This window comes from Coenobita brevimanus, chromosome 111, assembly GCF_032717465.1.
Source record: "Coenobita brevimanus isolate Jiangsu-jjx chromosome 111, ASM3271746v2, whole genome shotgun sequence".
In the NCBI taxonomy this organism is placed as follows: domain Eukaryota; kingdom Metazoa; phylum Arthropoda; class Malacostraca; order Decapoda; family Coenobitidae; genus Coenobita; species Coenobita brevimanus.
The window spans coordinates 1,700,290-1,725,023 of NC_137064.1; the positions used below are offsets into that span (position 1 = coordinate 1,700,290).

Sequence of the window (24,734 nt, forward strand, 5' to 3'; positions counted from 1 at the left end):
AGATTAACTGTACTTGGGTCTTTGAAATAGCATATGGTAGTGAGGAACTGGCGGACGTAAAGGTAGCACTCTAACACCGACCTCACACCAGCAGAGACGAGTGTTAATTAGAGGTGTGAGGTGTGGTGTGGCGGGATGGCAGACTGACTGTATTAGTGTGGGTGGTGTGGTGGGATGGGTGAGTGTGGGTGAGGAGGCGTACGATTAGGGTGACTCCGCTGACTCAGGTGACTCATCCGCGTGTCAGACCAGCTCAGGCACCCCCCACCCCCTTTCTCTCTGGCCACCCCCCTTCACCCCCCACCCTCCACCGAGCTAGGTGAGGTGGTGGTGGTAGTGGGGTGATGGTTGGGGGTGTGGTGGTGGGGTGTGGGTGCCGGGTGTGTCCCCATGAAGACCATGTGCTGCTGCTGGGCGCCCCCCAAGACCAAGGATCAGGTCAGTCCAAGCTTCACCTGACCTCTCACCTTGTATTCTTGCGTCCCGGAGTTTAGTATTTTTAACATGTTTAATTGTATCTCTAAGTATTTACAAGTTCAGTGCATATCTTTTCTCACAGTTCCCTGGATTTTTCATGTGAATTATACCTACATGTTGAAACTGCTTATTCTGTGCCTACTACACCTTCTGTTCGACTTGGAATTTTTGAATCCTCATGGTAAACACATACAATTAATCTCCATTCCAGTATACTCGTCGTCCAAAACTCTAGATACACCAGATACTTAAAATGTCTTGTATTCCTCAGATGTATCCTGACTTTGCCCTCCTTGTACACTGTTATATACTTATACTGTACTCCTTAAACTCCCAGGAAATAATAACTTAGGGAGTATTTCTTTCACTGTGGTTGGGAAACGGGTTATGTCATACGAACTTACTATGAATATTAAACTGTATAAAAAAGGCATCACCAACCCGTTTTTGTGAAGGGCAGCTGGATAGTGACAAGGTTCACTTTATATATGCAGAGTGACAAGTTACAAGATGCCACCTGGTTGATTAAACACCTGTCTATATAGGGAGGCCTTGAAACCTGTCTTCCATTGCGTAATCTCACTGCCACGTCCATTGCAGTAGGGAGGGATGTGGAGAACTGAAAAAAAGGCATAATACTCTACCCTCGTATCTTTTAGACATGCTCTGGTGAGGTAGGTTTTGAGGTCTCCCTGTAGAGGTGTTCAGTCTACCTGGTGGCCTCTTGCAGGGTACAGTTTATATTGCCATGCTAAATATACTCCACGGGATTTATGGAGGGATCTTAAATCGCTGTTCAGGTTTGTGTCAGCTGATGTGTGTATCCATATCTTAGGAAGACCGTTGCATAATCTTTTTTTTTTTTTTTTTGCCACCTCTTACACGATGTTATTCACCTGTAAGATTAGTATAGGTCTGCAGGTTATAGGTCCATTTAAATTGTGTGTGTGTGTGTGGAGAGAGAGAGAGAGAGAGAGAGAATATAACAGTTTTAATGAAAGAATAAACTTGAAACTTGAATCTCTAAGTACCTCCTTGACCCTAAGTCTGGAGGGTGTGTCCTGTGAGTGGGTGGGAGAGGGTACGGTTGTGTCAGGCTGGTGATTGCGTAAGGGATTGCCCGTCTTTACGTCCCTCGGAACTCATCAGTCCTCAGGCGGTGGCCGGAATTAAATAGATCAGACGTAATCGTGAGGAAAGGTTAATCATTTCACCCCGATGACGTAGTTTATCATTCTTGTTTTCTTCAGGCGATTTTCTTCAGCGTAGGATAATTTTTTTTTTTTTTTACCTCCTTCAGTACAAGAAAACCTTTCATTAAGTAGACTTTTGATTGCAAGAATTAAAAAAAAAAAAGTAATCATAATGTGATAAGGGACACGATTCTGAGAGTGTGATGAATGAGGTAATGTCTTGTGTTCCACGTGATATAATCCTTTAATGTCTTCACCGCGAGATGTCTCTCCTAAGCTGAATAAAATCATGTGATGGTAACAATAATGATATAGAAAGCACAGTTAATTAATTCTGCGGTCTTTGTTACACAGTGTCATAGAAGGCATACCTCCGCCGAAGCCATTAAAAATATATTATTTATTCCTGCATTCGGAGTCTGATCCACCTCAAAATCTAAGCAGCTCATCCGTGACCCAGTGCCGACGTATCCACCAGATTGCATAGAAATCCAACAACAACTTTTTGAGATCTTGTTCACAGACAGTCAAGCAGACGCGGGTGAATACGTAACCTCCGTGGAACGTCATTGACGGAGGTGGTGAACTACTGTATCGCACTGCAGTAAGCGAGGGTAGCAGGCAGGGTGGGTGGTGAGTGCCCAGTGCCCTCCCAGTGTTCAAGTCTTCCGTCATAACCTGGTAATTCTTTTACCACTTAAGGCCAGAAGCTAGCAGAAATAATCTACAAAGCCACTTCATCGTACTGAAGTGGTTAAATAGGTGATAGTAAGTCAGTGAGGGTATAAGGTGGTTGCCTAATGCCTGGCCGGTCTTCCAGTCACCCGCCATAACCTATTAACACTTGGTATTATGTTTTTATGGGCGTCAGTGTGAGCAGGTCAGGTTTCAAAAGCACCAAAGCGTTTCTTCACGTAACCTGGGAGATTAAAGTTCAGTGGCTTGGCGAAGGCAGGGGGAGGTTGTGAGAAGCATGGTAGTAGTAGTAGTAGTAGTAGTTGTTGTTGTTGTTGTTGTTGTAGCCCCAAGTTCCTCAGAAGTGTGAACCCAGTGGACTGCAGGTTTAAATTTTCTTCTGCGGTCCACCATCCTTCTTTTGAGGGACAGAGTAGTAGTGGAGGGACGTTTGTATAACCAGGTAGTCAAGCCACCTGGTTGTATCGGTGCCACCACACGAAGGCTTCCCTCTCTTCCACCGTGAGAAGGATAAAGGTGTTGTTAAGCAAAGGTGGAAGAATTATACTAGTGAGACTGTGGTTATTTGAAGATATAATAGTTCACAATTAGCACCGTTGCAATGTGTGGGTGTATTCCGTCGATTTGAACAAGTTGCGGCAGTGTGAAATCAAAACAGTAAAGGTGTAGGTAGGATAGGATGTAAGTAGGACAGGGTGTCGGTAGGATAAGGTGTAGGTAAGATGGGTGTGTAGGTATGTTGAGTATGTAAGGTGATAGCTGTACTAGATTTCCTTACCCAGTTTTGTTCGGATTTGTTTGACTAACCCAATCCTTTTCATCCGTCCATGAACGCTGCTAAGTTTACGTAGGATTTTTTTTTTTTAATAGGTCATACTATTCTCGTGTATGTTCATTCTTCTCGTAAATATCCTCGCTTTCCCCGCCACATCGCGGGGCTTTCCCATGATGCCACGTAAAATTTAGTCTGGATAATATTGATTGTGGGTGCATGGGGACCGTTTATAGCAGTTGCTTGTAACGTGAGAGTAACTTGCAATCTTTTAAACTAGTTCATGTGTAACCAGTTTCATTTTCAACGCATTTGCCTTTTAAAATTAAGCTTTATGTTCTTCGTAGACTGTGAATTATGGTCCTCGTAAACTCTAGATTGTCCTGTTACGTACACAAATTAACCATCTTGAAGGTAAATGGCCCATGCTGAAGTACATGAAATTGTTTGACTGTACAGTAGGCTGAATAAGGCAAAAAGATTATCGTTCTAGGAAGAAGTGTAAATGGAGAAATATTTTAACCCCCGTAGTCTGATTGGGCTTCCTGAACTGAATTAAATAAATCTGATGGTAGCCAGAGTCACACTGAACTTTTGTCCTCGTAGTGAAGGGGTCAGTGTTACTTTTGAAATATAACAGGGGTGGTGAAAGAAATAATAAAGAATGGGAGGCTCTTAGGAGATTAGGTCTTAGCGGGGCGGTACAAGGTTAGGTCTGTTTGAGGTGGGATGGGGTGATGTGGACAGGTGTGTTGAGATGTGGGCAGGTGTTTGGAGGAATGGATAGGAGTGTAGAAATGATGCAGAAGAGATGTAAGCAGGTGTGTAGAGGTATGGGAGGTGTTTGGGAGTGTTGGCAGTTGTATGCCATGATGTGGGCAGGTGTGTAGAGATGTGACGTGTGTAGTGGTATGGGGATGTGTGCAAAGAGGTGAGCAGGTGTGTTACGGTGCCGCAGAAGACGTGTGGCAGGTGTGTGCTGTACGTAGAGATATAAAATGTTATGGTAGGTGTGTGTTGTGCCGCAGCTACCGGTTGTGTTACGTCATCACTACACCTGCCCACCCCACCCCCACACCACCACCTCACCCCTCCCCCACACCACCACCTAACCCCACCCAAATTCCACATACAAACCCCTTTACCCTTAGAAGACGAGAACCCTCACCTGTGCCGAATACAATAGATGTTTGTTGGTGGGAAATGTATAGTTATCTCACGTCCTGTTTGGGGTTGGCAGTGTGTTTTTCTTTTTATATCGCAAGTTAATATCATCTCGTGCGTTGTTTATTGATATTAGAAGACATCCACTTGCCACTCACTTTCAGGTTTACGCTAAGTGACAGAGCAAGTATATGAGAGAGAGGGGAGTGAGTTGGGGGGGGCAGTCAAATGGTGGGCGACAGCGACTTGGAGGCGTTTTGTCTGCGGCCACCCTTTTCGGGATTAGGGCGTCGGGCTATAGATAGAAAGATAGATAGATGGATGGATAGAACAAAAGAGGATGGTGGACTGCAGGAAAAGGGCAACTTCGGCCTGCAGTCCACAGAGTTCAGGTCTAGATGTACCTGAGGTCACAGAAATTGAGATTATGAGAACTCTGATCATGAAGGAATTAGAGATAAGATTCATGACTCCATTTTGCCGTGAGAAATCCCCACAAATAAATAAATAAGTGAAATAAATAAATAAACAAAACTGTGGTAGTTGCCTGAAAATGAAAGAAATGCGTCATCATAGTGAAGGGTAAGAGAGTAATATGAAAAAAAAAAATCGCTAAGGAAGAGATATATGAAGGGGTTTGATTATTTGAATTTCGTTAAAATTTATTTTACTTATATTTCACATCGGACGTCATTAACACACACACACACACACACACACACACACACACACACACCGCCTGAATTGAGACAGCCCGAGCATCAGTATGGACGGTGGGTATCAGTGCCAGAGCGGTGACATGCGAAGGTGTGCGGCACGTAGGAGGACTGCAGGACCTCAAGGAACGGGCTGTCACGTCTAGGGCCCCAAGAGATGAGAAAATCGAAGTTAGCCCTTGTCCTAAATTCTTGAACCCTAAGTGGCTGTCGGCTGGAGTGGCACTTGAAGTAGTCGATAGTTAGGAATAAAGTCATCATCATCACTATCATCATCATCACCATCATCATCCTCATAGTCCCATTACCCACTAATACATGGGGTGGAAGGGATGCAGAGACAGTAGTAGTAGTACTACTACTACTACTACTACTACTACTACTACTAATAATAATAATAATAATAATAATACAGTAACAGCAAAATTACAAATAACAAATTATATAAACATTGAAAAGTAGTATGACACGAAAGGCTTTTACAGCATAAGTGAAAGTAAGGTGAGTCATTTCGTGATTAGAGTTACATTTCTGAGAGGAACACCTGAATGGCCTTTTATGTTATGACAGCTCTTGTGAGAGAGGTGACATAGGAGTGGCATTTGATAGAGTTAGGAAGCTTTCTAGCACGCACTCACCCGCACGTACACACACACACACACACTCCCCATCTCGTAAACACAGACATCATCACCTCAGCATGACTCAGGCGCAAGGTTACGTGATGAACACCACTGACACATATACCTTTACAAACAGTCTCTTTGAAGGCCAGGCAGGCTTTCCAAAATATTACAGAATTTCCCATATATTTAAGTGTGTATTATATGAACTGGCCAATTAGCTTTATGGATAAGAACATTAATGGAACTTTTGGTAAGACGCCAGAATATTGCGAATTTTATCAGTGTAATTGGTATTGAACGATGAATTTAGGAAAAGTGGCACATGAGCACCCCATTATTGCCCACGGCTGCTGTGGGAGAGGCTTCGTTTTGTGTATTTCTCGTGTGTGTGTGTGTTTTATAATATTGTCTGAGTACATAAATTAGTGTAGGTGGGTTTGTGTGTATATATAAATTTTGTTTATTTTATTTATTGTGCAGTTTACCTTTTGTGTGATATGTATAATTTTTATTTGTGTGTGTGTGTGTGTGTGTGTGTGTGTGCAAAAATTTTATTAGTGTACATAAGGTAATTAGTCCATGGTATTAAAACACTGTAATTGCCTTTCAGCTGAGTGACAGCGGGGGCCCGGTGGATGGCGGGGGCGGCGGGGTGGGTGGCGGCGGCGGCGGGGGTGGTGTGCCAGACCAAAACGGCAGCAGTCTCACCCGCAGCGGCTCCACTAGGGGCAGCCTACGCAAGGTGTGTTGAGAGAGAGAGGTTGATATAACAAAATCATGCCTGCTCCGCGACAGTGAGGTTGTATGCCAGACATGCTAAAAAAGGAAGAGGAGGGCAGTACTCAGTAGCATACTTAATCACAGACATTGGAGGGAGTAGTTGCAGCGGCCTTTAGGGTATGAAGGTTACACACACACACACACACACACACACACACAGTAGTCCTGATTTTATCATTTTATGCTGTATGATATTCTCTATTCAGTATTTAGTAGGTCTAGTTGCATCCTCTTTTCTGACCGTTTCTCTTAGACATTGGGTACATCTTAGTAAAATTAGCCTTAATTCCAGCAAATAACCTCACCATGGTCCAAAATGGCTCCTGCACTTCGTCTCTACTCCTGTGTATTTTATGTACTACTTTTTAGTAAACTTCTGACTTGCTTTTCAGGCCCCCCTCAGGCCCAGGCCCTAGTGTTTTGGTACCATTCACACCTCCCACTCCCGGGCCCTGGTCTAATGAAGGGGGAGAGGCCAGCAGGTTCTTGAAAACAGGTTTAGAGGGTTGTTCGAGGGTGAAGGGATATCTGCAGCCCAGACAGTATTAGTTACCATGTTCTTGAGATTTTTGCTTCATGTATTGTTAGCTATGTTGTAAATAATATGAACAATACTTAATAGTACATCATCATCATCATCAGTAACCTTCCATTAAACAGTCCCTGACAAAGCTACAATTCTGTATTGCTCACTAAATGGTTTGTAAAATATAAACAACACCTTTATACATGTTACAGTTCAGATTACACACACACACACACCCACACCCACACACACACACACACACACACACACAGAGTGTTCAGTGAACCCCCCCTCCCCCATTATAATGGATTAATTGGATGGAAATCAAGCATGTTATTGTCAAAGTCCGATATAACCATATTGTACTGTACTTCTGTGGGTGGTGGTAGGTGTGTATGCCCATCATCCACTTACTTGATGTAGTGATGCCTACTTCTTTCTTCATGTCCATCATTACTTTCTTGTGCCTGTCCTGCTCTTTTCCTGTTTCTCCCAGCTTTCCTGTCACTATTTATTCTTCTTCTTTCCACCTCAGGTGGCCCTTCATTGAGTGACAAGCCAAATGGTAACTCAGGAAACCATTTACAGTGCTGGGTGGTAACCATACAACCAAATAACAGGGTGGTGTGTACTATGGTGATCCTGTTGACTGGGTGGAGAGATGCAAATACAGCATCCACCCAGGAAGTAAACCTTCACATTAATCCCCTTCCATGCTGTGGCAAGGCACTGTCAGCTGCATTGGAACATCGATTTACTGCACGGGATGGCCCTGCAAGGTTGGCTGCTTGCCGTGCATGCCTGTGGTTCATGGGTCTGCTCAATTAGGCAAATTAGGGTAACAGAACAGCAGCAGCAGTTAGGGTACCAGAACAACAACAGCAGTTAGGGTACCAGAACAACAACAGCAGTTAGGGTAGCAGAACAGCAACAAACTATGTGGTACATATTTTACTGTCACCTTCAACTTTTACGCTTATTGTTATTTTCTTCCTGTTTGTCTTGAGTGCTGAGGAAGAACCCAAAGATGGCAGCTGTACAGTGTAATATGAGAAAAATAACTAATAAAAGTAAGAATTGATGTACAAACTGGTCATTGAAAAGTTCGTTAATGATTATGGGTTAAGGCTGCAAAAATGTTAGCATGCCAAGTCTACATTGTTTCCACATTGAGGGAATGTGCTTTTATATACTGTAAATGCAGTTAAATGCCAAACAGCATTTATTCTAAGATACTTATATTAGACACCTTTTTGAAATACTGAAACTTTGAAAGTGTTTGTTAAGGATGGGGTCCAGAATGTCCAGTGCCCTTTATGTCAGGGGTTTGCTGTATATATAATATTACAGTGTCAGCAGTATTCATTGTACAGCAGTGTTGAGATGTGTTATAAACAGTTACCAGTAACCTGAACAGTGATATAAATGGTAGTAGCCATGTTGTATGTGGGACAGGTGAAGCAAGTGGAGCATACCATTTAAAAAATAAATTTTCCACACACTTCATGGCTGGCTGAACAGGAGACCTGTAATATGCTTCCTGGTTGTCATGCAGGAATAAACTCCGGGCTTCCCCCCCTTAACCCCCCCCCCTTTTTTTTTTTTTTTTTTTTTTTTTTTTTTTTTTCTATCATCATCATCATCCTAACAGTATTCTTTACTAATGGGAAAATAAGAACCAGTAATTGGAAAAAGAAAGCAGGAGTATTAGGAGAAAGCAGTGCTCATTGAAATGGATCATGCATTCACTTCAAGGCATGAATGTTGAATGAATGGATGTATAACTGTTCACTGGGTACCGGTACTCTGTTGATAGTTAATTAGTTATACATTTCTAGCTTTTTCCTGTTTCTTGATTCTGCTTATTTATTAGTGGAAACTAGTTGTGCTGATGATCTTGATATGCTAGATTTACTGTGCCTGAGAATATTTATGGCAATTTTAATAAAACTAAGAGTGTCCCTAAGTTTTTACGAACTTTTATGGAATGCCAGCGGTTGTCAGCTTTGTTCAGTTTGGTTCTCACATTACAAAGTGTAGTCAGCAACAGTACTGAAAGGTTCTGAGTTGTTCTGTTGGCATCACGTGCCTCAGAAATTATTGTAAAAGACTTGGGGCACATCCACACTTTCACTGCCTTATCATAGATGATGTAGTTTAATGTCCTGAGAAAAGCTGGGGCCTAGTGTGAATGCCAGAGTCATGCATCTTTGCTGACCAAAATAAGAGATGTTATATCAGTTAAAAGTTATGTGTACAGTTTATCTCTTTGACGTGAAGTGATGTCCTCTTTTTTTTTTTTTTTTTTTTTTTTTTTCCCTGCTGCTGGACAGTGTCATTCAGCTTAGGACAGCTTAGGAAAGGCCTGATATTGAAAATGTTTAGAATGGCCATTTCTGACAGTTCCAGTTAAAGGAAATGGCAGTTCCAGTTAAAGAACCCTAAGCTGAATTTTATCATCAGGAGATGGTAAGAACAAAATGACGAAGTTCTTGGGCTGAATGAGATATAAATAAAGGTACCTTCCCGGTCAGGTGCTGCCCTCAGTGCCGGACATGGACCAGCAGCTGTCGATGGCGGCCAAGATGATTGACCGCCGCACCTCCACCCCGAAGGGCAATCATTCCTACAGTCCATACTTCCTCGAGTACACCCTCCTGGCAGAGTAGTGAGTACATCATGGGCACTGTACTGTTTGCGGCTACTGAACAGCACTATGCTCTGTGCCAGCCACCTGATTCATATTTTCACCCATACAGTACTCCTAATAGTCACCTCTAATTGGCTTAGGTAATTTTCTTTGTATTGATAAAATGGTGATCTTTGTCACACAATATGCTCATATTTATTTAAAAATTTCATTGGCCTTCCATGAGTTTTGGATTATGGCTGAGAGGATTTGGCTATATTACCAAAGTTGCTGGTGTGGAGAATAATGGTATGTCACCATGGCAGATTGATTTGTAATATAGACAGTGGTGATGTACACAGTTTTATCTCCTAATAATCCTTCTCCATACAGGACAGAGAGCCATATTACACCCTCTGACATGTTGATGATGAACATAGAGATATCAAGATGGTTTATATTTAAGAATTTACATTTTCTTTGTTATTACAGTGCCTTGAGACATATGCCACATGATTCTCATACCAGATACAAAATACAACAATCACTAGTGTCTACCTTGCATCACTTTCTACTTGTCATAATCCTTTTCATGTTATGTAGTGTTTTCATTTATATTCATGAATTGTACAGTTGATTCATGATTTCAAAAAGCTGCCAAAATGTTTACAATCATCTCATCAGCAAAATGAGCCATCTCTGCAGCTTACAAGGTAGAAAGGTGCAATATAAGGTCCACCCAGTAAAGTATAAAAGTCACCAGCTGTTGTCTAGGGTGTGGATAGTTAGTAACCCTTGGATGATGGGAGTGTCTTGTTTGGCAAATAAAATTGTTTGACTTAAGCTGGGAATAAAATACTTAAGTTATCAGCTGTCATCTAGGGGTTAAAGGCAAGGGGAGAAATATATTACAGTAAAATCATAATCATCATCCAATCCTATGTTGCCCCATGAGGAACGTAGGAGCCTGGGGCAAGGCAAGTGGTCCTGACATAAAAGATGAAAGTGACCAGCTCACTCATCCCTGAGTTGCATTATGTGAGCAATAAACCCCAACCACCCCATGGATATAATCTACACAGGCTCAGTCCGGCTTTAGGGCCTGAATTACCCACTAAACCAACAGGTGCCATAGTTTTGGTTATATGGTTGCCTCCCAGCATAGTAAATGGTTTCCTGGCATACAGGAAACCATTTGGCATGTCACTTTGTGTACAGTAGAGTAACCCATAGATAGAAGGAAGAGGAAAGAAAGACAGAAGAGGAAGGAAGGAAAGAAGAGAGTAAAGGGCAGTCTCCCGAGAGCAGCACTACATCAAGTGAGTGGATGGTGAGTGCCCCCACCTACCACCAAAAAATATTGTCCTATTTAGAGTATTGCTGTCAGACTGCCAACACACCAGCATTTTGTGTCATAACCATACCCTTGCAGGAGATGTTTAATACATTTACTTCATTCCTGCTTCCCCCACTTTGTTTAATTGAGCTTTGGAGTGGCTTCACATCCTGAAAACATTGTGATATATAGTAGTCCCATTAACTTTTCAGGATGGAGAAATACTGACCATGTCGGTCTTGTTACCACCAGATAATTTTTGTTCTTCATAAGTGTGTCTCCTTAATTCAGGAGGTTATAAGCCCATTCAGGGAACCATTTAAGGATGTGATAAATCCTAGCTTGATTTTTGCTGTTGTCAGGTTATTTTATTCAGCTTAGGGATGGCTTTGTGTCTCATGTCATTAAGGAAAACCAAACTGTAGCTGTGTGTAAGAAATATGTTGTATGGTATTACAGTATTGTGTTCTTTACAGTAACCTCCTGCAGAAGCAGAGAGTCTCCGGTGTTTATGTGGTGCCATCAGGAAAGTCTCCTCTTAGTAAGTAGAAGAATTGTTGGCTTTTATATACTACCTTACTTTTAAGTTTTTGTAATTTACTTTGTTTTCTTACCAAATGAATTACTTAATATGTACTTTGTAATAATACTGCAGTATGATTAATAATGCTTAACAGGGCTCTTGTTTGGCAAGCCACAGCTCGCAAATGTGAGTATCTTTTCCCTTCGGCGAACAAATTTTACATGCAAGTCGCCTTTTGGCAAGGAGAATATACATCCACTTCAAAACCCAGTAAAATACAAAATAAGTAAATCTCACTTAAATGAACAAAAAAGCACTTTGTGATCAACTGTCTTTCCTTGTCACCATTGTGAATGTTTAAACATTATATTCTAATCGTCACAATATGTAAATAAATAAATAAATTTATTGTTCATTAAATATTTCGGCTCGTAGTCAGTTTGGCTACTAAAAATTTATTTGGCTTGTAAATCTGAAACCTTAGGAGCCAAATGGCTCGCATCCATCGGCAGTTAGCGAGAGCCCTGCTTAAGCTTCCAGTCATAAAGTGCTACACGCTCCAAAACTTAAGTCCTCTATGCAGGGGCAATGCCTTAGCCCTTATAAAAAAAAGGGGGGGGAGGGGACTTCAGTATGTTTCATCTCGTAGCACCAAGTTGCAGATAATGTTAATTTTGGGAGTTTATGTGGCAAAAATGTGTGTTATAGAAATATATTAGTAATTTTGAGAATCCACCTGAAAAGCCTGCTGACAGAAGTCAGTCATAACAGTGTGAGAAAGATAGTGGGGATTACTGGAATGAGTAAGAAGACTTTGATATACATGTAATGTTAGCCTTTAGTTTAGCAAAACAGGTTCTTATTGTTCTTGTTGTTGTTGATCAGCCCCAGTCTGTCTGGCTGAGCAGACTCATCAGTTGCATGTAAGCACTGCCCCTGCAAGGTCAACCTGTGCAATGAGCTGATGTTCCCTTGCAGCTGACAGCACCTCACCGCAGTGAGACACAGGGAACAGTGTGGAGTTTGGTTTCTGGATGGATGTTACATTTGCTTCTCTTCACCAGGTTAACAGGGGCATTGTAGCAGGCTTCACTTCACCCTTTAATTTGGTTATATGGTTACCACCCAGCATTGTAAATGTTGTGGCATGAGGCTTACTTGGATATAAATGCAATGGACTGCAGCCTGAAGTTGTCCTTCACTTGCAGTTCACCATTCCCCTCTTGGGGAGAGCTCTTTTGCCTAGATAAATTTTTGCCTTCACATGAATATGGCCGACACTAAATCGTGATGTTAGAGTTTGAAGTTGAAGGATAGAACTGTAATATTTATTTTTCTGAGAGGCTGCCTTTGCATATTGACTGTGAGCACAAAAATACGTACAGCTAGGCTTGGGAAATTTTTCATTTTTCTTTCATTTAGAATTGACAGTCAAGTAACTGTGATCAGCATTTGGTCATATATAATGGTGAATAGAGTAGAATTAGCATAATCAGTAACATCTAATTGATACCATCAAAGCACTTGGACTTTGTAGTCAAGAACACTAACTTCCACAGTATATCCATTCATCCATCATCCAATCCTACGTTGCCCCATGAGGAGCGTAGGAGCCCGGGGCTAGGCAGTTGGTCCTGACGTTTAAGATGAGAGTGACCAGCCTCACTCATCCCTGCGTGGCATTACATGAGCAATAAGCCCCGACCACCCCTTGGATATAAAACCTTCACCGGCTCAATCCAATTGGAGTGAAATAATTACCCACTAAACCACCAGGTGCCAAAATTTGGTTATGTGGTTACCACCCAGTGTAGTAAATGACTTCCTGGTGTACAGGAAACCATTTGGCTTGTCACTTAGTGCAGAGTCACCTACAGGCAGAAGGAAAAGGAAAGAATGAAGGAAGGAAAGACAGAAGAGGGAGTGTAAAGTCACCCGTAGGCAGAAGGACGAGGAAAGAATGAAGGAAAGAAGACAGATGAGGATGGAAGGAAGAAGGATAGAGAAGAGGAAAGGGCAGACACCCGAGAGCAGCACTACATTGAGTGAGTGGATGGTGAGTGCCCCCACCAGCCACTGTATACCAATTACAAAATCCACATATGTGCAGTCATGGAGAGCCAAGGTTGAGAGAAAGTAACAATAGGAGCAATATCAATAGTGTAATGTCTTTTGTTAGGAACCCAAAACAAATCCACGGGTTGAAGGATATAGTGCTTATTAAGGATAGTGTGGATTGATTAACATATATTTAGTTATGAGAAGCATTTGAGCTCATACTGTGTATAGAAGAGAACATTGGTAGAGTTGTCTAATTACATATTTTTTGTGTAAAGAAGATGAGTTCATATTGCAGTAAGAGACTGCCAAGTATGCCGGCATCTTTAATCTTCCTTACGTTATACATGTATTACTGTCAAAAGTGGTATGCAGTAGTTACCTGCTGATGCAGCTGACAGTAACTTATGCTGTATTTCAGTACTGGTACATGTGATGTGTGGAGTGATTGTTTACAGTGTCAGTTTTGTTTCAGTTTGGTTTGGTGTGATCTTCATCCGACAAGGAGTATACCAAGAGGGGATTTTCCGCTTCAACCTGCACATCCCAGAGAACTATCCAGATGGTGATGTTCCAGTAAGTGCTAGCTTATCTACCGCACATTGTAACTAATTAGTTAGGTATTTAGTAATTTTGATAATTGATAAACCTCACCCCATCTTTAGGTGGCAAAAGGGACCAGAATGCTGATAATACTGTAAATAGTACTGGTTGTGAATTTGTGTTAAGAACGTTGTGATGTTGCAGACGGTGATGTTTGATACCCCAGTTTTCCATCCACTTGTTGACCCTGACACAAGAGAGTTGGACATCAAGCGTGGGTTCTCCAACAAGTGGCGTCGCAATGTCAATCACTTATGGCATGTCCTCCTGTATGTCCGACGCTGTTTCTATAAGATTGAAACCAGCCATCCACTTAACCCTGAGGCAGCTGTCTTGTGAGTTATTGTTGTTGTAATTGTTGTTCTTGTTGTTTATGTTTGAGGCTCATCTGAATGAAAGTCCAGTGGCATGCAGTCTGAAGTTGTCCTCCTGCATTCCACCTTTTTTATTTGGGGGACAGAGAGGAATTGAGGAATGTTCGTATAACCAGGCAGTGAAGCCACCATGCCATATCAGTGCCACCACATGAAAGTGTCCACCTTTAAGGACACTGCACTAGGGATGGTGGCCCTCATTGTGGATATGTTGACATTTGACATATGGTTACCTTCTTCGGATACCTAATAGCCTAGTAATCTTTGGTGCAGTCAGGGCAGTAATCATGAGCGACTACAACATCGTCATGAAGCAGTTAGTGGTTCTTCAGTCATGTAATGCTGCCAGGAGTATAGGCCAGTTACCTATGCTTAAATATTCTGGCTTGCATTAGCCAAGTATCAGGCCCATACATACAACAAGGAGTAATGTGCAGCTGGTTCTTGCCATTCTGCCTTGACCTAAGAACAGGATATTACCATTGTACTACAGAGAATTGTTGTGATGTGCAAAGAAAACTTTGAAATATGAAAATACAGTAGTCATATTAGTAATATGGTAATGTTTAATGATGCTAAACTCAACTTTATTTTTCATGTAAAATCAGGTTATTAGATGTTTATTTTGCCGAATAATCTTAGTGCCCTGTCATGTAAAACTAACTAACGAAATAAATAAATAGATAATAACTGTTTTCATTGAAAGATTTGCAGATGTTGATAATTTTATTTTTTCATGTTGGTCTGTGTTGTATATGGAGCAGTATATATATTTGTTATTGAGTGTAGTGATAAAACAGTTGATGGGATTTGACCATACAGATTCATAAAAAAGATATTGAAAGAAGCTTCAGTTCTTGCTACTTTTGTTGATAAACTTTGTATTCCACATGAATAATGTCACTAGTTCTTATAAGTATAAAGGAGCAAACATGTTTCAGGTGCTAGTGAACTCCATTAGAAGTAATCATGCTTTTGGGAAAGAATAGACCAGATTAGTATTAGACCTCTGCCTGTCATACCGGTCGGGGACTCAGGTTTGTGCGGTTTCGTCAGTACTTCAGTATGTCCATCAGTCCATCCGCAATTTCATGTCAACTCTGTAACTTCCACATGCATGGACAGATATTGATATAACTTCACACAATTGTTCCCCATACCATGACGGTGTCGTCACACTTGGGGCACAAACAAGGTCGGGTGCTGTCATACTTAATAGCCATACATACGTAATGCTATCATAGCCTTATTGTATACACAGTACACATGTATGGTTATCATCTGGTAGGGGACTTTGTATTACATGGCAGTACTTCATTCAGTTATTATTATTACAGGGTAATAATAGTAATCCATCCATCCATCATCCAATCCTACATTGCCCCATGAGGAGCGTAGGAGCCTGGGGCTGGGCAGTTGGTCCCGACATTTAAGATGAGAGTGAATAATAGTAATAATAATAATAATGATAATAATACCTGTAATTATAATAATAATAATAATTTGTGGTTGGTGGGGGCGCTCACCCTCCACTCACTCGATGTAGTGCTGCTGTCAGGTGTCTGCCCTTTCCTTTCCTCCATCCTTCTTTCTTTCATTCTCTTCTGTCTTTCTTTCCTTCATTCTTTCCTTGTCCTTCTGTCTACGGGTGACTTTACACTTCCTCTTCTGTCTTTCCTTTCTTCATTCTTTCCTCTTCCTTCTGGATGTGGGTGACTCTACACTGAGTGACAAGCCAAATGGTTTCCTGTACACCAGGAAGTCATTTACTATGTTGGGTGGTAACCATATAACCAAATTTTGGCGCCTGGTGGTTTAGTAGGTAATTATTGCGCTCCAGTTGGATTGAGCCGGTGAAGGTTTATATCCAAGGGATGGTTGGGGTTGATTGCTCATGTAATGCCACTCCGGGATGAGTGAGGCTGGTCTTTCTCATCTTAAATGTCAGGACCAACTGCCTAGCCCGGGGCTCCTACACTCCTCATGGGGCAATGTAGGATTGGATGATGGATAGATGGATAATAATAAAATAATAATGATAACAATAATAATAATAATAATATTATTATTATTATTATTATTATTATTCATTCATTCATTCATTTATCATCTAATCCAGTGTTGCCCCATGAGGAGCATAGGAGCCTGGGGCTAGGCAAGCTGGTCTTGACATTGAAGATGAGAATGAGCAGCCTCATTCATCCCTGAGTGGTATTACATGAGCAATAAACCCCAACCATCCCTTGGATATAAACCTGCATTATTATTATTATGATTATTATTATTATTATTTATTATTATTATTATTATTATGATTATTATTGTTGTTATTATTATTATTTTTAATTTATTTTTTTTTATACTCTGCAAAGCAGCCCTAATGCTGAAGGCAACAGATTCTAAGAGTACAATAGATTTAGTTTATGCACCAGATCACTATGAAAATTGCCAACTTTAGCTGTGTCCAGAGATTGGTTAAGTGACTGTCTATGATGCTAAATTATTTAATGACCTTATTTATTTTAGGACAGAATGAATGCTACAAAACAAAGGTTGTATACCTCATATTACTCTGTTATGACTAGTAGCAAAAATAATACTGTAATGGGAGTAATAAATTGTGATGATGGCATTCAACATTTGGGTTGAAATTTTCCCACAAGTACTTTCCTAACCCTGCCATAGAAATGTTGTCATTCAGTGTGTAGCTTTTAAAATAAGATGAATGTGTTATATCTTGCTGTTCTTAGTGCAGATACAGCAGCAATGGTGAAGTATTTGTTTTTTTTGGAGTGTGAGAGCATGTGCAGATTAAGGACTGTATTCTACTGTAGGTGGCTTAGGAGACTTCATAACATTATATCCTAAGGTATTTATTTTGATTATTGCACCTTAATATTCTCTGTATTACTTAGTTTTGATATTGACTTAGTTTGTGTAAGTAATGTACAAAAGAATGTTCAGGTGTAATGTGCCTAAGAAATCACTGAGGAGGAGGTGCTATGAACCCACCTGCATTATGTATGGTCTGCCCAGTAATACAACTTTAATATGGATGTCTAATATTTTGCTGTTCTTGGTGCAGGTATGACAGTGACAATGAAATGTTTGTTGTTCGGGTACGAGAGTGTGTCGAGAAAAGCAAAGCACTGATCATGGAGGCCCCACCCACAAATGACCCACACGCCCTCGTTTTCTCTATGTACCAGCCGGCCATCCACGACCCAGTCCTCTCCTATCTCAAGCAACCCAAAGTTGGTGCATTTTACATCATTTGTGCTTTTTATTGAAATACGTTTTTATGTGGGTACTGTACTTTGTTTGTGCTTTGTATGGAAATGTGTGCAGGGGGCTTGGATAGTGAGTGAATGAGTGTGTGGCCCGTTTCATCAGGCATACAGTTGATTGTTTCCCTCCTTGTGTTTTCTCTTTCCTTGCTCTTTGGACCATGCTGCACCCCATCTTTAAAAGGGGAAAACAGCTGTCTGGACCCAACCTCACCCCATACTTAGATGGGTGAAGGGACTAGGATGATGATCATGGTGATGTGTTTATTTGGGGTATTGTTACTTGTAGTGCAGTGCCCCATCTTTTAAGTTTTAGTTTTTTTAATGTCTAGCTCCTCCTTGATACATTTTGGTTCCATTTGTATCAAGCAGTTTGCTGTACCCTTCTTACTCTGTGCATGTTGTAGAATAAAATCTGTTGTCCCAGGAATGATGAACTGGAAGCTCCTCACCCCATTGCATTGGTTTAGGGGTATATTGATCCCAGCCTGTGATGCTGATTTGACACACATCATGGTAATTTCTTCATCTCAGAAGTAGATGAAGTTGTTTCTAGGTTTTCCTTTCTTTTTCTGAGTTGTGCTGCTGTGAGTGGGTAAATACCCACTAAACCACCAGGTGTCAAAACTTGGTTATGTGGTTACCACCCAGTATAGTAAATGGTTTCTTGGTGTACAGGAAACCATTTTGCTTGTCACTCAGTGTAGAGTCACCAACAGGCAGAAGGATGAGGAAAGAATGAAGGAAAGAAAGACAGAAGTGGGAGTGTAAAGTCACCCATAGGTAGAGGGATGAGGAAAGAATGAAGGAACAAAATACAGAAGAAGATGGAAGGAAAGAAGGATGGGACGAGAGAAAAGGGCAGACGCCCCAGAATAACACTACATTGAGTTTTTTTTTTTTTTTTTTTTTTTTTTTTTTTTTTTTTTTTTTTTTATGCGAGGAAGAAGGAACCAAAGGCCATGAGCCCGCAGTAACAGTTCCCTCCAAGAGAAAAACAAAATACAATAGAGAGCCAAATTCAAGATGGTGAGTGCCCCCACCTACCACCTATATTATACAGTATATATATATATAATCCATTCACTGTCATTCAAGCTTTTGGAATCCTTAGATCCTTCTCCCAAGCAAATCCATCTGCACAGCATTTATTTATTTATTTATTTATTTTTTACATGTGTGGAATAAAACCATGCCTCTAACAGCTTTTGCAATTCAGCTTTTCGCTATTATTTTATGTTCTTCTATCCCAGTCGCATTCTTTGGAAAATTACCTTGATAACTTGACTCCCAATCATTTTACTTCATTATGCTAAGTTATTGTTGATGCTTCATTGGTCTTTAGATTACTGTATTAGAGTTTGGCACCATTAATATTGCCTTTTTTTGCATTGGTTTAATACTATGTAACCAGTACTTTAAAAATAGGTACAGTATTGTAACTACCAAATAATACTTTGATTGCAGGTCAACAGTTGTAATAGGTAAATATATATAAACTGAAGTTTAGGAAGTCTATAAAATTGCAGTGGCGTCTGTGATACCTTTTTTTTCTGCTTAGTATTTTATTGCATGAAAATTTTGATATTTTAGTACAGGTTAACAGTTTGTTTAAAAGGTCTGGTGATAATTTGCTGGTAAATTTACCTTTACTTTTTTTTTTAATGTTGCACATATTTTATTACACTACAGTAGGCCTAGTTACTTTGAAATTCAAAATTACAGCTTTTTGTTCTAAACCCCACAGTCACAAACCAAAAGCATGTGCATCACATAAATTTGGTTAACTTTAAGTAGTATTTCAAGACATTCTAATCGTGAGTGAGAAGTGCCTGTATTTAATTTGTTGTGAGATTCAGTGGTACAGTCATGGCTAGCATGGTGGTTTCTTTACACCAGCCTGAAACCATATTAAAATCTTGAATCTAGTGATGTGTCCTTTAGTTTATTCTTGCTGCTACCAGGTGATTTTATTCAATTGAGACTTTTTTGAACTGGAAGCTTAATGTTTTAAAGTTTTAAAACTGTGAACCTCATGGCATCATGCAAGAAGAAGACAGATGTTGGCTACTATAGACATGTATGAATGAGTGCTCTGTGCACTCCCAATAGTCACAGTGGCAAGCTTCAATTAGCAATGGCATTACAGACGGAACCTATGACAAAAGGCATTAGTGAAATGCTCTCCCCCCCAACCCACTGAACATGCTGACAGGTTGGCAGATACCCATCAAGCATACCAGGTAATCCAAGTGTATACCTGATGTTGAGAAAAATCTCCACTAGCACCGAGATTCGAACTCAGGTTCTGTGGATTAGTAGAAAGTAACCTTAGGCACTGCACCAATGCTGTGGTCGTAATCAGCTCCTTCCATATTAGACCATCCATATTAGAGTTGAAGAAAATTTCTTGAATAAAATTGTCTGATGGTAGCAAAAGTAAAGTGCATAATATATACATCATTGGGTTTAAGGAGTTAAAACCTAATGAGATCTTTCAATTGTAATTAACAATAATCAGATAAGCTGGAAGCTTGCTTTATTAGTTTAGAACCCCAGAAGTGTTGAGGAATTATCAACTGGGACTGTACATACAAAGTTGACCATTGTTGCACTTTCCCCCTATCTGCATGAGCACCTAGTGTAGTTTGTGTGTATGTGGTGGTGCCCAGCAGGAGCCTGTTGCCTGACCTGATGTTGTGCCTCTGCCCGCCAGCCTGAGACAGAGACCAACCTGAAGGAGGAAGATAGCAGTAATGGCCTTTCCTGGGTCAAGCCTGGCACACTTCAGATCTTCTCACAGTCCCCCTCCTGACACACACCATAGCCAGCTGCTTGTGTTGCTGTCTCCCATTGTGACTCATCTCTCCAGTGTCTGCTCTTGCTGGTGGTGTGCTGTGTAGCCACTTATCCTTCATGTGTGCTGCCTCTTTTTTACTTCTCCATGTGGACCTATTCCTTCTCTTTAAAAAAACTGTACTGTAGGTGATTGACTGATAGTACTGTGGGAGACTGAATGAACTTTTTAACTTATTAGACAGTTGGTGCATAGTGGGCAAGTTCTGCACATCCCTGCAGACTTCATTTCCACTGACAACATTGCAACTTTTGCAAGTTTGGTGCAGTTTGACTTTTTGCATAAGTTGCTTAGGAAACAACAAGCTGTTGAAAAGCTAAGATTGTACCATAGTGTGTATGTTTAAACTTCTGATGTATGAACATGTGCAAATGTGGTCTCTTTTATTTACAAAACAATACTTGCTATTATGAACATTTATATGGAATATGAACAACTTCATTAAGAACACTGTGGCAATCTCATTTGATGATTATATCATCAGTGACAAGTCTAGGTAGCTATATGTCATTGATTGTACAAACAAGATAAATTCTTGCAGTTAGTCTCAGCAGCCAAGGAGCAGCCATTTCTTGACATGCAAGAAGTAAGAGATTCTGTGATTATTGACTAGTACATAACAGTTAGTGTAATACTAGACTCCTCCAAATGTCCTTAACAATTACTTTAACACTAGACTGTTCCAAATATCTTTTCTAGTTTATTAAGAAACATTAAAATTAACAACTACTAATGTGTAACAAGTGAAATTTATTGTAAAGAATAAAGATCTTTGTACTCAAGAGTTACCTTCATTTAATAACAGTTTTGAAATATCTTGTTATACCTACACTGCTTTTTCTTCTAAGGTTTATCAGTTTATCATTTTAGTGTTACAATAAAGACAGCAGCCAGTGAAACCAAATGTTGACTGCATAGTGCTGTGCTGTCATGTACAGGAGTTGACAGTAGTCAGTCTGTGTAGGAAGTAGGGTTGAAGTGTACATTTTAAAGATATTTTTATATATTTTATGATTATAGATAAAACATTTTTTGCATGATAATCATTAACCCATCTATGTGTAAATTATTGTTATGGTTAAATAGAAATAATTTATCCCTCCAGTTTCAAATTTCAGTATTTAATACTCAGTTGTGATAGACTTTGTGTCATAGACCTGGTAAAGGAAGTTAATGAGGTGACCAGTTTTGTGAGGACTAGTCTGTACTCGTGTCGTATTTTCATCAAAAATTTGTTTTATCACTGTTAGATTCCATTTTTTTAATACTGAGAATTGGCATTAGTTTTAATGAGTGTAAAATATGTAAATAAAGTATGCATACAATATGTATCAATTGTGTAACCATTATTGCTGCAGTCTAAATAACACTGGTAGTAGAAGATGGCGACCATCATCCACTCACTTGATGTAGTGCTGCCTGCCTCTTCCTTCACCTTCATCATTCTTTTTCTGTCAGTCCTCCTCTCTTCCTATTTCTCCCGTCACTTTTTATTACTCTTCTTTCTATTTCAGGTGGTTTTGCATTGAGTGACAAGTCTAACGGTTTCCTTTAAGCTTGGAAACCATACACTAGGTGGTGACCATATAACCAATTCATTTGTGTTCCCTACGTGTCAACAAGTGGGTTGACAGAGGGTTAGTGACCCTCCCTGTAAAACCAGTAACTCAGTGACAAACAGCGATCACCTATGATTTAGAAGGAAAAATGCAGTAGGTAATGACAGTTAGTTACTATGAATCTGTTAGCTAATGTTGGGCAAGGCATGTATTCATGATGGTATTTCGGGTGTCATAAACAAAGATAGGGTCTTGAAGTGTCCCCAGCTTGCTGCATCCTAGAGATGATTTGAATGTTTTTTATGTTTTTACTTCACATAGCCAAGAACCTTGATCTGATCTTTTTACTGTACAACATGCCTTTTGTTGTTGCTTAAAACCGTTATGTCTGAGCAGACCCTGCAGACTAGTACAGTGTATATTCACTTACAGGTGTTCGCACATTTCTTAAATAGAGGCTGAAGTTCTTCAGCAGTCTCCCTGCTTCAGTGACCTGGGAGGCATAAAGTGATCTCAGGACATGATGCATTGTACACCACAGTAAAACTCTAGCTCTATAGGATAAGCACACACATTTCCAGGACTAGTATAGACTCTACCTACAGATAGTACCAGAAATATAAGCATACAAGCAGTGCCTTGCAAATTTGACACGGTTGTGCAAAGAGAACCAAGTGTGGGACAGGACCATATTACTATAAAAGAAGCCGTGAGCAGTATTGGCATTTTAATTGTACTCTCGCTTTGGTTATCTTTCTTCCTCCCATGTACTGTAAGCCCTTGTCTCTTTTTTTATTCTGTTTTTCTTTTTGTGTCTCCTTGTGGGATGGAGTTAGGATTCCAGATGAATGAATGGTGAGTGTGGCCCATTTAATTGAGCTTGCTGGTGATAATTTCCCCACTTCACCCTGTCCTCGGGGGGGAAAAAAAAGAGTTTTGAGATGAGGAGGAGAAGGATGAGAATATCTCTTTTTTTTCTTATTAATTTCCTTCTTAGTCCCCTTACACACACACACACACACACACACACACACAGTATATCCATCCATCCATCATCCAATCCTATGATGCCCCATGAGGAGTGTGAGAGCCCAGGGCTAGGCAAGATGGTCCTGACATTGAAGTTGAGAGTGACCAGTCTCACCCGTCTCTGAGTGGCATTACGTGAGCAATAAACCCCAACCACCCCTTGGAAATAAACCTACACAGGTTCAATCCAATTGGAGCACCTTCATTACCCACTACTGTAAACCACCAGATGCCATAATTTGGTTATGGTTACTACCCAGCATGGTACAGTAAATGGTATACTGATGTACAGGAAACCATTTGGCTTGTCACTCTGTGTAGAGTCACCTGTAGACAGAAGGAAGAGGAAAAAATGAAGGAAAGAGACAGACAAGGAAGGAAGGAAGAGAGGAAAGGACAATCAACCGGGAGCAGCACTACATCAGGTGAGTGGATGGCTAGTAGTGCCCCCACCTACCACACTATATATATATATATATATAGTTTTGCCTTACCTCAACACTTTGGGTTGGGAAAAAACTGTGATGAGGTCGTTATACGATACATTTATAGAATAAGCTACTATGTTTCATGACCAGTATGAAGTATTTCTCAGTATGACAAATTTTTTGGTTGGTGGGGGCCCTCACCATCCACTCACTCAATGTAGTGCTGCTCTCAGGTGTCTGCCCTGTCCTCTCCTCCATCCTTCTTTCCTTCCATCTTCTTCTTTCTTTCATTCATTCTTTCCTCGTCTTTCTGCCCGTGGGTGACTTTACACTCCCTCTGTCTTTCATTCCTTCATTCTTTCCTTTTCCTTCTGCCCGTGGGTGACTCTACACTGAGTGACAAGCCAAATGGTTTCCTGTACACCAGGAAACCATTTACTATGCTGGATGGTAACCATATAACCAAATTTTGGCGCCTGGTGGTTTAGTGGGTAAATATTGTGCCCCAATCGGATTGAGCCGGTGAAGGTTTATATCCAAAGGGTGGTTGGGGTTTATTGCTCACGTAATGCCACTCAGGGATGAGTGAGGCTGGTCACTCTCATCTTAAATGTCAGGACCAACTGCCTAGCCCCGGGCTCCTACGTTGCTCATGGGGCAACGTAGGATTGGATGATGATGGACAAATTTTTTAATGGTTAGACTTTTGTATAGCCTTTATATTATATATATATATATATATATATATATATATATATATATATATATATATATATATATATATATATATATATATATATATATATATATATATATACAATGTGTATGTGTGTGTATGTATATCCATATATAATGTCGCTGGCATGACGTATGTTGGGAAGGATTTTAAGCCCATTGCCGCTGCAGCCGCCGGACTAATTGAATTCCATACTCGGCATTCACTAGCCTACCTTCTAACAAGGTGGACTGAGGTGAATTATAAACAGTGGGGGCAGCTGCAGGTAATCTCATACGTTCTTGCGTTATAAGACAGATGTGTTATCGCGAGGGAAAAGAATAAAGATACGACACATCAAATCTTGCCTAGGCTGTCGAACGGTT

The 24,734-nt window shown here is 40.5% G+C and overlaps 1 protein-coding gene across 1 annotated transcript; it reads left to right on the top strand.

The window, feature by feature from the left end:
- Positions 1-289: 289 nt before the first annotated feature.
- Positions 290-21,928, top strand: LOC145417715 (AKT-interacting protein-like). The gene is made up of 8 exons (XM_080286317.1): positions 290-438; positions 6,255-6,386; positions 9,485-9,618; positions 11,392-11,456; positions 13,972-14,072; positions 14,244-14,434; positions 17,559-17,727; positions 20,477-21,928. The coding sequence occupies exons 1-8, from the start codon at positions 391-393 to the stop codon at positions 20,573-20,575; spliced, it is 939 nt and encodes a 312-aa protein (XP_080142443.1). The 5' UTR covers positions 290-390; the 3' UTR covers positions 20,576-21,928.
- Positions 21,929-24,734: the final 2,806 nt, after the last annotated feature.

Bases quoted from the DNA above. Each gene is read 5' to 3' on its own strand.
- LOC145417715 (XM_080286317.1), top strand. From the start codon at position 391: ATGAAGACCATGTGCTGCTGCTGGGCGCCCCCCAAGACCAAGGATCAG. The intron at 439-6,254 runs GTCAGTCCAAGC...ATTGCCTTTCAG, and splicing joins CCCCCAAGACCAAGGATCAG to CTGAGTGACAGCGGGGGCCC. The intron at 14,435-17,558 runs GTGAGTTATTGT...TTCTTGGTGCAG, and splicing joins AACCCTGAGGCAGCTGTCTT to GTATGACAGTGACAATGAAA.